Genomic DNA, 15,158 nt, shown 5'->3' on the forward strand with positions numbered 1-15,158 from the left:
TAGATGTTAACTGATAAAATTTTAAGATGTATATAAAGGATTGTTATAATTTAAAAGTTTCACAGAATAAACAGGTACTAAAAGCAACGCATGCCGTCACGTTGGAGGATTATTAAAATGCTTTAGTTTTTTGAACTTAAGTATCTCAAAGATAGTTTATGTTTGGGAACCACTTCTTTAGTCCAGTTGAAATCTTGGGCTGAGCTGCCCAGCATGGAAACTCCTAGTCACATATGACTATTTAAATTTAGAATGGAGTTAAGATTAAGTACAATTTCAGTGTCTGTTTCTCAGTTTCCCTGGGTACATTTTAAGTTCTCAGAAGCCACATGTGGTTAGTGGCCACCGTGTTGAAAAGTTTATGTAAAGAGTATTTCTATCATTGCAGAAATAGTGCTGATATAGACACTTAAAATGAATAAAAAGTGACTTAAGCAGAAGTAACTAACAAATCTGCTGTAGAGCATAACAGAGAAACGAAACTAGGGACAGTAGGAAGCAGTTTCTATCCTTGTCGCAGGAATACATATCTCTTAATAGAGAAATAAGAAAAGTACTGGTTTTTCTTGGGTGTTTTCTAGATTGTAAAATGCTTCCCCCTCTCTCCCCACTTCACTCCCCCCTCCCCCACCCTTGCCTCATCGATGTAGGTTAGAGTTACTTGTAAGTTGGTAAAAAGTCACTATGGAGACTAAGGACCAGAAGAAACACAGAAAGAAACACAGTGGGCCCAAAGCTGAGAAGAAAAAGAAACGGCATCTGCAGGATCTCCAACTTGGAGATGAGGAAGATGCCCAGAAGAGAAACCCCAAAGCTTTTGCAGTCCAGTCTGCTGTGCGGATGGCTCGATCCTTTCACAGGTATGTTTATCAGGAGTCTAGGTGTTCCTCCATTTACTTTTTTTAAGCAGTAGGAGCCTGCCTAGTTGATGTTTGGACTCATGAGTCTGACAGCTTGGAAGGACTTGAAGATGCATGCCGTACTCCTTTTACTAAAATGTGAGCAGGACACGTGGGTGGCTCAGTTTGTTAAGCGTTCAACTCTTGATCTCCGCTCAGGTCTTGATCTCAGGGCTGTGAGTTCAAGCCCCACATTGGGCCCCACACTGTGTGTGAGGTCTACTAGACAGAGAGAGACAGAAAGAAAGAAAGATTGTAAACTTTAAACAGTTTCTATGGTAATAGGTGTGCTTGTGTCTTTTTTCTCGATATGTTTTACATAATAATGTAATAAATAGCTTTATTTAATAAGTTTTTGTTATATGTACTTTAAACATTATTGAATTAAACTCTAATAGCCAAATTTAATTCCAAAGATTCTGCTTTTATTCATTATGATACACTGCCTGCATGTTTATCTTTTCTTTTTTAAACTATTATAATAGTTTAGTCAACTAATAGTTTAAACTAAACTAATAGTTTAGTTAACTATTATAATAGTTAATGAAGCAATCAGATTTAAGGTGTGTGTAGTTTTAAAATTCTCTGTACTGTTGAAGTAAACCTGTTATATGTTTACCGAAGGGGTTATTTGGATTAGGTCTAGAAGTTAACAAGTTAAAGACCACTTTACTTACAAGGATGATGCCTTTTGTATTTTAAAAATTGATATACTTTTTCTTTCTTTTTACAAATAGGACTCAGGATTTGAAGACAAAAAAGCATCACATTCCAGTGGTTGCTCGAACTCCATTAGAGCCCCCACCAATAGTGGTGGTGGTGATGGAACCTCCAAAAGTTGGAAAGAGCACTTTGATCCAGTGCCTCATTCGGAACTTCACCAGGCAGAAACTGACGGAGATCAGAGGCCCTGTAGCAATCGTGTCAGGTAGGAGTCTACTCCCTCAGGCTGATAGGGCATGTGTCGTCTGAGGGACAGGCATATCTTTGTCGAACATTTTCTTGACTGGTAAATATTGAAGTAATGTTCTCACTTTATTACCTTTCCTGTACTTGTACTAAGTTGGCTATAGTTTAAGAAAAGGATAGATTCCAGATACAACAATGATGTAGATGTGCACCTTATTTGGACTGCTATATGGATTTGCCAGGTGTGTTCCTCTGAAAGGTTTGGCAGGCCTGGGCAACCTGGGTTGGTCATAGTGATCACCTTTCTTTAACAGGTAGTGAGTATCTGCTGTGTGTCAGGCATACCTACTTGCCCTCATAAGGCCATATCGTTAGGGAAATGAGGGGGTTTTCCTCTTTTTCTGTGAGAATTTGCCTGTTCTGGGAGATGGTGACCTTTCTGTTTGAGGGAAGATGAAAAAAAATCCCAAAATGGTAATGGAAGAATCTGAAATTTTTTTCCCTTTTTTTAAAGGTTTTTATTATTAAGTAATTTCTCTACCCAACGTGGAGTTTGAACTCACAACCCCAAGATCAAGAGTCACATGCTCTACTTTCTGAGCCCTGGAATTTATTATAGCAATGCTATAGTTGGATTGAGGCTTTTCTTTTTCTTTTTTCCTTTTCTTTCTTTCTTTCTTTTTCTTTCTTTCTTTCTTTCTTTCTTTTTCTTTTTCTTTTTCTTCTTCTTCTTCTTCTTCTTCTTCTTCTTCTTCTTCTTCAAGATTATTTATCTTAGAGTGTGAGCAGCATTCAAGAGCAAGTGGAGCAGGGGCAGAGGGAGAGAATCCTTCAAGCAGGTTCCCTGCTGAGTGCAGAGCCTGATACAGGGCTCAATCCCAGGACTCCAAGATCATGACCTGAGCCAAAACCAAGAGCTGAACACTTAACCAACTGAGCTACCCAGGCACCCCAAAGCTTTTCTTGATCTTAAAGGCATTACTGTTATTTTTAGACTTTTTAATTTTTTTAAGTGAACTCTATCCCCAGTGTGGGGCTTGAACTCCTGACTTGGGGATCAAAGAGTCACATGCTCCACTGGCTGAGATAGGGAGGTGCCCCACTTTTATTTATTTAAAGTAAACTCTATTCCCATTGTGGAGTTTGAACTCACAACTCTGATCAAGAGTCGTAGACTGATTACTTTTTTTTAATTTTTTATTTATGATAGTCACAGAGAGAGAGAGAGAGAGGCAGAGACACAGGCAGAGGGAGAAGCAGGCTCCATGCACTGGGAGCCCAACGTGGGACTCGATCCCGGGTCTCCAGGATCACGCCCTGGGCCAAAGGCAGGCGCCGAACCGCTGCGCCACCAAGGGATCCCCAGACTGATTACTTTTAAGGTAATTTTGAAATAACAATTGTTCCATAGAGATTTCTCTTACGTTCGGTTTGAGGATGTTTTTAGCTCTAGTAAGAACATGCAAAACTTTGATAAGGATAGAAGTGCTGGCCTGCTGCACTTACCAGCAGGATCACAGTCACCACGGAGCTTGCTTGTCTGCCCATTCCAGTCAGAATTGTACCTGCTTGAGCACTTTATTCATGTGGATAGACTTTTGATACTATTTTAAAATTAGGGAACATAGCAAGAAAACCAAGATGGTATTTATCAGTTTGCTCCTATAAAAATGAACTCCTGGCATATTCCTGTAAGTGTATATTGTGCTTTACTGGATACAACTTAAAATGGTAATTAGAGTAAATGGATATATTTTTTCAAGTTTTTTATTTTTGTTTATTTTTATTTTATTTTATTTTTTATTTTTTTTAATTTTTATTTTTTATTTATGATAGCCACAGAGAGAGAGAGAGAGAGAGAGACAGACAGACAGAGACACAGGCAGAGGGAGAAGCAGGCTCCATGCAGGGAGCCCAACGTGGGACTTGATCCCGGGTCTCCAGGATCAGGCCCTGGGCTGAAGGCGGCGCTAAACCTCTGAGCCACCCGGGCTGCCCTATTTTTTTAAGATTTTTCAAAAGTCTTATTTCGGGGGGTCCTTGGGCAGCTCAGTCAGTTAAGCGTCTGACTCGATTTAGGCTCAGGTCATGATCTCAGAGTTATGAGACTGGGCCCTGTTTGAGGTTCCACATTCAATGCAGTCTGCCTGAGATTCTATCTTTCCCTCTCCCTCCGCTCTTCCCCTTGCTAGTGTGCATGCTTTCTCTTTCAAATAAATAAGTAAAATATTTAAAGAAAAAAACTAAAATCTTATCTCTTTACTTACAGGTAAAAAGCGCAGACTCACCATTACTGAATGTGGGTGTGACATTAACATGATGATTGATCTGGCTAAAGTGGCAGATTTGGTAAGTCAGTGGGAGCAGTGTGAATTTCTAATGAGGACTTAGCAGTGTGGTAGATTATCCCATTTGAAGGAAAGAAAGACTTATGATTATTAAAGGGATGATGAATATAATCAGGGATACTATAGATGTGTTTGAATTGATGATGAGGTTGATGGTGATATTGTTATAATAAAAATGGAACGTGCACAATGGAATGTAGTCTCAACTCTGAAAGTAGAGAAAAATCCTTTAACAAATGTAGTTAATTAATACAGATAGACATATGTACATAAAAACATATAATAGTAGGACCATTTCTTGGACCCTTACAAGGTACTGCGCTAACACCTTTCTCGAAATTTCGCTCATTAAATCCCCCAATATGCTTTGGAGGTAAGTAGGTATTATTATCTCCAGTTTACATAGGATGAAATTGAGGCCCTAGAAGTTAAGTGGTTTGTCTAAGGAAGGGAACTTTGCTCTTGGTGGTGCCAGAACCTCCAGTTCTTAATGATTGTGACAAAGTAAGTACATGAGTTGCCTTTGAGAAGTTGTCAGTGTTTATAATAGAAAATCTAGACAGCACATAGCATATGGAAATTGTGCAACTTTGATTGCATTGAATAGTAGTGTTTATTAATTACATTTTAAATTAACAAAACTAAATCTAAGAAAAAAGCCATATTGATTAGGAAGAGTGTGGTAACAGAGGTGGTTTGTTTGTTTTTTGGTTCAACAATTTCTAAAAAACTGTTTGGTGACAAAGAGCTACAGATTTTGTCCTTTGGCCCAGGAAGTCTCCTAAGATACAAATTAAAAAGTAATTTAATGTAGATGTTATAGCTATGCCATTCTAATATCAGAAAACTCAATGACATTCAAATTTTGAACATATAATGCTGCTATTAATAGAAGTAAGTGTCAATTGTCAACATAAAATAGTATAAACTTATTAAATCTTGTGTGTGTGTTTTTTTAATTTTTATTTATTTATGATAGTCACAGAGAGAGAGAGAGAGAGGCAGAGACATAGGCAGAGGGAGAAGCAGGCTCCATGCACTGGGAGCCCGACGTGGGATTCGATCCCGGGTCTCCAGGATCACGCCCTGGGCCAAAGGCAGGCACTAAACCGCTGCGCCACCCAGGGATCCCATAAATCTTGTGTTTTTGAAATGATTAAAATAGTTTACGGAGTCCCTAATTTTAAAAGCATAGACGTGTTAAGAAAGATGTCTTTCATATACATCTTTTTAAGACTTAAAAAGGAAACCGTGCATTTGGTAAAATATTCAAACTATATTACAGAGTACAGTGCTTTTTTTCTCTTCCCTACTCTGACCCCTAATCTCTTAGTTTCCATCAAAGCAGTATCCTAGATATGTATACGAATACACATTCCACCCTCATAAAGCACATACTGTTTATTATACATACTATTCTGTACTTTGCTTTTTTTCACTCAATGTCTTAAATGTATATAAGTAGTATAGTTCAACCTCATACTTTCTTAAGTATTCTGTTGCATGTACCATAATTTATTTAACCTGTTTTATGTTGATTGCTCTGGGTTGTCATAAAGCCTCCTGAGTCATAGCAAAGGTGTGTACAGTACATGGATTTGTGTGTGTATGTATGTGCATAGAAGGAATAATATATAGGCTTCGTTTGTCTTCAATTGACAAGGTTGTCATCTAAGGGCCTGTTGCCACCTGCACCATTTCTATAACGAATTGCTTGCCCCTTGGCACTTTATGGTGTCAAATGGACCAGGCTCCATGCAGCGAGCCCGAAGTGGGACTCGATCCTGGGACTCCAGAATCACACCCTGGGCCGAAGGCAGGCACCAAACCACTGAGCCATCCAGGGATCTCTGAAGTGGAAATTTATATTGTGGTGGATATTGTCTCATGCTTGCCTTTTAGAGAAAGTCAAAGGGTGGTATTTTCTCTTATCAAAATGATCCCTAATCATTTCATTTAGTCCAGAGTAGGAGTTGGGAAACTTTCTGTAAAGGGCCAGATGGTAAATATCTTTAGCTTTGGGGTCATGGTTTCTCTTGCAAATGCTTAACTTTGTAGTTATAGTGCAAACACAGTTGTAGACAATACATAAATAATATGGGCAGCCCCGGTGTCTCAGCGGTTTAGTGCCGCCTTTGGCCCGGGGTGTGATCCTGGAGACCAGGATCGAGTCCCACGTCAGGCTCCCTGCATGGAGCCTGCTTCTTCCTCTGCCTGTGTCTCTACCTCTCTCTCTGTGTGTGTGTGTGTGTCTGTCATGAATAAATAAATAAAATCTAAAAAAAACCATAAATAATATGGCTGTGTTCCAGTGAAATTTTAGTTACAGAACAGGTTATGGGTCAGATTTGGCCCATAGTCCATAGTTTGCTTATGGTGTTTTGAGTAGCTTCCTTGAGTAATTCTGTTTTCTGTTTTAGGTTCTGATGCTTATAGATGCCAGCTTTGGGTTTGAAATGGAAACATTTGAGTTTCTAAACATCTGTCAAGTACATGGCTTTCCCAAAATTATGGGCATTCTCACTCACTTAGATTCCTTCAAGTATAATAAGCAACTGAAGAAGACAAAGAATCGATTAAAACACAGGTTCTGGACAGAAGTCTACCTGGTAGGAAGAGAATTAATTTTTGAATACTAACACTATAATCTTTCAAAAAAATAAGATAAGTAGGATAGATTTATAAACATCGCTTCAGGATTCACCTATGGCATATATCTGTTCATAGTCCCTGCAATATTTCCTCAAAATAGTCTGTATTTCAGAACTCTTGGTGTGTCTCATTTGTCTTTGTAGCTCCCTAGCACCTGGCTCTAAGTGTTTTAGATTTGTGATCGTTTAATAGTTTATCCAAAGTTTCTCCTAGTTGCAGGACTAGGAACTATAGTGCACACATACTGCCACTCCACCCTCCCCTGCATGCTGCTGTGGCCCATTGGTCATATAATTTTTTCTGTGCCCAGAAGCTTCACTGCTCTCTCTGTGTAATACTCCAGATAGATGCCATCACTTGACTGGAGACCAGTCTTGAAGCTAAGTGTTTTGGCAGTTCTGCCTTTCTTAAGTCCTAACAACATGAGTACTGAAAGAAGGCAGAGAAGTTTGGGAAGCATTAATAATAAGTGGCTTGCTAGAAGTCTGCCTTAGGATTGCTTCTTATTTAGAGGTCTTTATTTGATGTAGTATGACAAGAATTTAATTGAAATTTAATTTTTTGTTTTCTTAATGTTTAGGGTGCCAAGCTGTTCTACCTTTCTGGAACGGTACATGGAGAATATCAAAACCAAGAAATTCACAATCTGGGCCGTTTTATTACAGTAATGAAATTTAGGCCTCTTACGTGGCAAACCTCTCATCCTTATATCCTAGCAGACAGGTAAAAAGTGCATGTAAAGTTTTTCTTCCTGGCCCATGTATTTCAAAGCTGCAAAGGTTAGAAAAAGAACAAGAAGAGAGCTTATTTTGTACTTCTTTTTGAATACTGAGGAACAAATGTAGTTGGAAATACCTACTTTTTGTATCATTACCTAAAGATGCACTGGCTTCAGGAGTAAAGTATGAAATGTTTAGAAATATGTGAGCTTTTTGAAGCATTTAAGGCTACCTAATATGGTCTTATCCTGCTTTTTCATCTTAATCTTCAGTGATCATGTCTTTAGACCATGGTGCTCCAGTCACCCAGACATACCCTGGGCTTTCTTTCCTTTATATTTTTTTTCATACTGTTTTCTCAGCCTGTAATCCCTTTCTCTACTTGCCAGAATCCAAGGCACACCAAAAACCCAGATCAAAGCTTAATCCTCTCCCATAAAGGGTTTTTATGGGTGTGTTTTCATCTCTTCCTTAACCCCAGGTGCATGTTATTTTCCCTTTTTGGTGTCTTACAGCATGTATATTACATAGAGCCTAAGAGCAGTGCAATCCTGTGTTTGCTTCTTTTCTTTTGGTAGATGGTGACTGTGCTTCCTTCCTTCTGAATTTCCTAGAAGTTTCTGAACACTGTGTTTAGTGAACTAGTGAATTTGACCAGTCTTTGACACATGAAGGGAGATGCAAAAATTTTGACATTTATTTCTGCCATATGATTGGGTTTTATTTTTCTAGGATGGAAGATTTGACAAACCCGAAGATATTCGAACAAATATCAAATGTGACCGAAAGGTGTCTCTTTATGGTTATTTAAGAGGAGCACACTTGAAAAATAAAAGCCAAATTCACATGCCAGGTATCCTTTTGTTGTAAAATGTACCAAATTTGTAGAACTTGTGGGATGACTTACTTCATTTGTCAGGAACACTGAAAAATGGCCAAACAAGATAGAGCAACATTGCTAGAAGTTTGAAGACTCCGCTCTGACTCAGCTGGCAAAGTTGAGTTGACCAAATCTCCTCTGTTCTGATGATGTTGGTTAGTTAGAGAGGCACAGTGCCAGTAACCAACAGCACGCTTGTGGTTGAAGCCTTCCACCTGGGGGCTACTTTTGTTGATGGTTGATAAACTTGTATCTGAAGCTATCTTCCTCTGTCTTCCAGGTGGAGGAGAGTTTGCTGTGAGCGATGTCAGTTTCCTCCCGGACCCCTGTGCACTTCCGGAACGACCAAAGAAGCGCTGCTTAAATGAGAAGGAGAAGTTGGTTTGCGCACCTCTGTCTGGAGTGGGTGGTGTGCTCTGTGACAAAGATGCTGTCTATGTTGGTCTTGGTGGCAGCCGTGGCTTCCAGGAATTGGTGAGAGGAAAGTCATAGGAAGTAATGTACTGTAACGTACTTCAGCTTTTATATACTGAACCTTTGTATTTGTATTTGGTAAGAGCTACAATGTACATTGTAAATGTCCAAAATACTTAAGTGCACCAGGCAGAAAGTAAAAGTCATGTTCTCCATTCTGTTGCCAAGACACACGGGATCCTGGTCTTTTAGTGGGAGCATTGCAGGCAGTTTGGTGCTTGTACTTTCCGTCTCTCTTTACACAAGAATACCTCATTTTATTGTGCTTCGCTTTATTGCATTTCACCAATATTGCCTTTTTTACACATTGAAGGTTTGGGGCAGCCTTGTATCAAATAAGTCTGCTGGTGCCTTTTTTTCAAAGGCATTTGCTCACTTTGTGTTTCTCTGTCACATAATGTTAATTCTAACAATATTTCAAATGTTTTCATTATTATTATATTTGTTATAGTATCTGTCCTAAGTGATGAGCTCTCACTGCAACCTCAAATAATGATTGGATTTTTTAAGATTAAAATATTTTTTAATTAAGGTATGTACATTTTTTATTTTTATTTTTTTATTGGAGTTCAATTTGCCAGCATATAGCATAACACCCAGTGCTCATCCCACCAAGTGCCCCCCTCAATGCCCATCACCCAGTCACCCCAACCCCCTGCCCACCTCCCCTTCCACTACCCCTTGTTCATTTCCCAGAGTTAGGTGTCTCTCATGTTTCATCACCCTCACTGATATTTTCACTCATTTTCTCTGGTATGTACATTTTTAGACATAATGCTATTGTACACTTAATAGATTACAGTATAGTATAAACATAATTTTATATGTACTGGGAAACGAAAAAATTCATTTGACTTGTTTTATTGTGGTGGTTTAGAACCAAACTCACAATATCTCTAAGGTATGCCTAGATAATATCAGTGTGTTTTCTAGCTTTCTTTGGTCTATTTCTTTTTTTTCTGTAAATATTTACATATTAATCTATTTATTACATATTTAGATTATTGAAATATTATATGTAAATACCATGTATTTGTATCCATATATATGGTCTTTGTGTGTCTGTGAGAGAGAGAGAGAAGTAATATTTCTTTATTTTATTTTTAAAATTTTTTAAGTAGGCTTCCCACCTGAGCCCAAAACAGAGCTTGAACTCACAACTCTGAGGTCAAGACCTGAGCTGAGATCAAGAGTTCGGTGCTTAACTGACTGAACCACCCAAATACCCCATAATATTTTTATATGGGCTCCAACTTTAAATGCTCTTGCAACTTTTGAGGGGCACCTAAGAATATGTGATCCCATTGCTCCCTATTAGTATTGATAGAGCTGCTTTGGTCTTTGTTATAGCTCCGTGGTATTTCATTGTCTGGATAAACCTTATTTGTTGAACCAACCCAACCCTTGGAAATCTGGACGGGGGGAGTTTACCCCTACTTCCCTTTGTTTTAATTTTTTTAGTAACCCATATGCCCAAACATGGTGCTTGAACTTACGATGCTCAGATCAAGAGTCCTACATTCCAGGATGCCTGGGTGGCTCAGTGGTTGATCCCACTGCCTTCAGCTCAGTTCGTGATCCCAGGATCCCAATTCAAGCCTCGCATCCAGCTCCTTGCATGGAGCCTGCTTTTCCCTCTGCTTGTGTCTCTGCCTCTCTCTCTGTCTCTCATGAATAAATAAATAAAATCTTAAAAAAAAGAGTCCCACGTTCCACTGACTGAGCCAGCCAGGGGCCCTTAGGCCAGAATTTGTAGGTGCATGTATATGTGTGTACGTGTACGCAATTGCCTATATGTGTGTCAGAGTTGTCATTCAGAAGGTGATTACACACACACACACACACACACACACACAAAGAAGGTGATTCTACTTCTAGTTTTGAAAACAAGGACTCAGGCAAATCTTCATTGCAACACTATGAACAATAAGCAAAAGATGGAAATACCTGGAGTGTCCATCAACAAATGAATGGATAACTAGAATGTGCTACATACATACAATGGAACATTATAAATGGATAAAACATAAAAAGGGATGAAGTTCTGATACATGCTATAACATGGATGAATCTTGAAAACATTATACAAGGTAAAATAAACCAAACTCAAATGGACAAACATTGAATATTTTTGACTTATATGCAATATCTAGAGCAGGTAAATTCACTAAGAAAGCAGATTTGAGGTTACCAGGATGTAGAAAGAGGGAATGCTGAGCTATTGCTTAATAGATATGAAGCTCCTTTTTGGGTCATAAAAACATTTTGGAAACACATAGGGGTGATGGTTGTACAACATTGTGAATGTAATCAATGCTACTGAACCATACACTTAGCAATGATTAGAATTGCCCAAAGTGAACACAAATCAAACCAAAACCAAAGAGGCTTGTGAATCAGCAATAGGCTAGTTTTCTTATTTCTGGCTGGAACAGAGGGACACAGTTGTTTTTAAAGATTTATTTATTTATTCATGAGAGATATAGAAAGAGAGACAGAGACAAAGGCAGAGGGAGCAGGGAACCCAGTGCAAGACTTGATCCTGGATCCTAGGATCACACCCTGAGCTGAAGGCAGACATTCAACCATTGAGTCACCCAGGTGTCCCTCAGAGGGACATAATATATAAAGGAAACTAATACAGCTTTGCATAATCATGAGAAGTGCAAGCAGCAATATCATTTGTGCAGTTGGGAAATTTTTTTCTCTTCTATTGTTTGGATTTAGAGATATCACCACCTCTAAAAATTAATATTTATCTTTTAGTATGATGTGTGTATGTGTGCATAATTCTCTGGATAATTGGATGAAAATAGGGTAAAGGCCCAACCCATATCTGAGGAGACAACTTAACTTAAAGGGATCAGATTGTCCATGGCCATGCCTCACTGTAGTCTCTGCAGAGGAATTTGTGAAGTGCCCTCCCCTTCTTTCCCCATTCACCCATTCTATGGAATTCAGAGTGGTTATCATTTTTCTGGTGCCCTCAGAATCTGAGTGGTTATCATTTTTCTGGTGCCCTCAGAATCTGTTTCAGAAATAAAGATTTGGAGAAACAAATGTCTAGATAGGAAATGGACCCATGAGTAAGAATAATCCAGGAGAATACAAGGTAGAATTTCCCCGTGGAAGTGAGAAAAAGAGGCTTTTTGACCAAGAGAAGTAGACTGGACAGCAGGAGAACAAAACTAGGAATGAGGTGTGGTCTTGAGCAGAGCCTTGTGAAGAAACTAATTTTTTCAAAAAAAAATTTTTTTAAAGATTTGATTTATTCATGAGAGGCACAGATAGGCAGAGGGAGAAGCAGGCTCTCTGTGGAGAGCCTGATGGGGACTCCATCCCAGGACCCCGGGATCACAACCTGAGCCAACACTTAACCACTGAGCCACCCAGGCGTCCCTCAAAATTCTTTCCTAAACTATAAGAGACAAAATTAGCCTATTTGTGACTTCTCACATAGTATTATTCCCTTGGATTTCTCCAACACTTCAGTGATCCCGGAATCCAGATTTGAGTCTTGCATCCAGCTCCTTGCATTTTAGATGTGGTCACCAGGAAAAGCCTCAACTACAAAGATATATTTGAGTAAAGACATAAACAAGGAAATCAAACTTTGATGATATAACACTTGAAATGGGGACTCCTAGGTGGGTCAGCCATTGAGCGCCTGCCTTTGGCCCAGGGCATGATACTGGAATCCTGGGATCAAGTCCCACATCGGGCTCCCTGCATGGAGCCTGCTTCTCTCTGCTTCTTTGCCTATGTCTCTTTCTCTCTCTCTCTCTCTCTCTCTCTCTCTCTCATGAATAAATAAAAAAAATATGTTTAAAAACCTGAAATGAATACAATACTATATATTTGCTATACTGCAATTAAAATTTAAAAAAAATTTAAAAATGCATAATGATATACAAGGAAAGAGCACTCCAGGCAGGGGGTCAGTATGTGCAAAGGCCAGGGCAGGAGTGTGTGTTCTTTGTGTAAGTAAGGAAAGGAGAGATGAAGGTGAATTTTTTTAAGATATTATTTTTTAAAGTAATCTCTACACCCAATATGGAAAGCAAACTTATAACCCCTAGATCAAGAGTTGCAAGCCCTACCAGCTGAGCCAGACAGGCTCCCCAAGGGTGAGAGTTTAGAGGTAAAGCAGGAGCAGATGGCATAGGGTCTTATGAGTCCTGTTAGGATATTGGCTATAACTGAGAGAATGGGGAGACAGGGAGAGTTTGGATAGAGGAGTGACATGATCTAAAGGTTTTCAATATTTTGTTTAGTTGAGAGAGAGTGAGAGCACAGAGGGAGATGAAGAAGCAGACTCCCCGCTCAGCAGAGCCTGACACGGGCCTCAATACCATGGACGCTGATCTCATGATCTGAGCTGAAGGGGGATGCTCAACCAACTGAGCCGCCTGTGCACCCCTAATCTAAAGGGTTTCAAAAGGATGAATCTGACTCTTGTGTGGAGAACAGCCTGTAATTGAAGGAGGATGAAGCAGGAAAACCAGTGTGGAAGCTAAATGCAGCAATCTGGGTTGCTTGGACCTGGGGGTGTTGAAAAGTGGTCCATTCTGGATTTATTCTGCAAGTAGAGTTAGCAGGATTTGATAATTAAGACATTAAGAGGAAGAGAAGCAAGCAAGGAAGGCTGCCACATTGGTCTGAGCAGTGGGAGGGATGACATCGCCATCAAGATAGGAAAGGTGGCAAAAGGAACAGGTGTGTTGAGAGAGAGAACAGGAGCTCAGGTTGAGGCATGTTTGAGATGCCCATCAGGTATTTAAATGAAGATGCTGAGGCAGAAGTGGTGTGCATGTGTCTTGAGTTCAAGGAATTGGTCCAAGCTGGAGCTAGAGATTTGGGAATCAATGTATAGGCGGTGTTTAAAGCAATGTATAGGCAGGAAGGGAGGAGACCCTAGCTGCTTCACTCACCATTGCATTGCCAGTGTATGGGAACCACAATTTCTATCACGTAGTGAGGTAGTAACTTTCTTTCTTTCTTTCTTTCTTTCTTTCTTTCTTTCTTTCTTTCTTTCTTTCTTTCTTTCTTTCTTTCTTTCTTCTTTCTTCTTTCTTTCTTGTATTAAGTTTCTACCGAATGAAGTAATAGAACGCATGTAGACTGAGGTAGGAGGGAGAAGCAAAACCTTTAATAGACCAAATCGTATGAGGATAGGAATTAATTAATTTTAAAGATTTTATTTATTTATTCATGAGAGACATACAGAGAGAGGCAGAGACACAGGCAGAGGAAGAAGCAGGCTCCATGCCGGAAGCCCGACATGGGACTCGATCCCAGGTCTCTAGGATCACGCCCTGAGCTGAAGGCAGATGAAGGCAGATGCTTAACCGCTGAGCCACCCAGGCATCCCAAGGGTAGGAATTTAAAGCCTTTTATTTGAAAAGCCCAAACTGTTTTCCAAGTTCAAGGCAGTCATTTAGATGTCGACTCTGTCTAATGAAATGAACATTCTTTTTAATGGTTTGGGATGCTGCTCCTTCTGACTTCAAAACATATGGCTTTCATGGAAAAGACAGCTTTGGCAAAAATTACTCTTTTTTAAAAAAATTGTATTTATTTATTCATGAGATGTGGAGACGCAGCAGAGAGATGCAAGCAGAGAGATGCAGGCCCCCCGGGGGGGAGCCCCATGCAGGACTCAATCCCAGGACCCCATGATCATGACCTGAGCCAAAGGCAGACACTCAATCACTGAGCCACCCAGGTGCCCCAACAAAAATCACTCTTTTGCGATCTCCTTCCTGATCTTTGTTACCTGTGGAGCATAGACTGGATTTTTAGAGATGCAGCCTTAAAGGAACCTATACATTAAGCAATCACTTACTTTACATGACTCTGCCTATGACAGCCCCACCTATGTTTTTTTGACCCAAACAGGAGGAAGGCTGTTGGGGTACCTGGGGGTGATGATGCCTCGGGGGGAGGAGCCAAAGAGGGCAAGCTCAAATTTGAATGTGTGGGCCCAATGCCTTACCAGACAGAATCAGTGAAGCAGCAGAACTTGAGGCAAGCCCTCCTTGGCCTAAGACTAAGAAAGACACTCTGGAATCCACTGTGGACAGGTAAAGCAGTCTCCTCACGGGTGGTGGCATTGAATTTTCTCTCAGAGCAAATCTGAGTTTTCAGATGGGTCCCTTTCTCTCCTCTCACTATCTGACTCACTGCTTGGTCAACATGCACATTCATTTTTCAGGATCTGTCTCATCTGTTCAGATCTTACAAGCTCTCTGCTTAATTCTCTTGGTTCTGTCTCTCT

The 15,158-nt window shown here is 39.8% G+C and overlaps 1 protein-coding gene across 1 annotated transcript; it reads left to right on the top strand.

The window, feature by feature from the left end:
- Positions 1 to 684: 684 nt before the first annotated feature.
- LOC129503272 (ribosome biogenesis protein BMS1 homolog) lies at positions 685 to 6,795 on the top strand. The gene is made up of 4 exons (XM_055315270.1): positions 685 to 860; positions 1,637 to 1,827; positions 4,078 to 4,157; positions 6,577 to 6,795. The coding sequence occupies exons 1-4, from the start codon at positions 685 to 687 to the stop codon at positions 6,793 to 6,795; spliced, it is 666 nt and encodes a 221-aa protein (XP_055171245.1).
- Positions 6,796 to 15,158: the final 8,363 nt, after the last annotated feature.

The sequence above is a fragment of the Nyctereutes procyonoides genome, unplaced genomic scaffold (assembly GCF_905146905.1).
Source record: "Nyctereutes procyonoides isolate TBG_1078 unplaced genomic scaffold, NYPRO_anot_genome, whole genome shotgun sequence".
Lineage (NCBI taxonomy): Eukaryota > Metazoa > Chordata > Mammalia > Carnivora > Canidae > Nyctereutes > Nyctereutes procyonoides.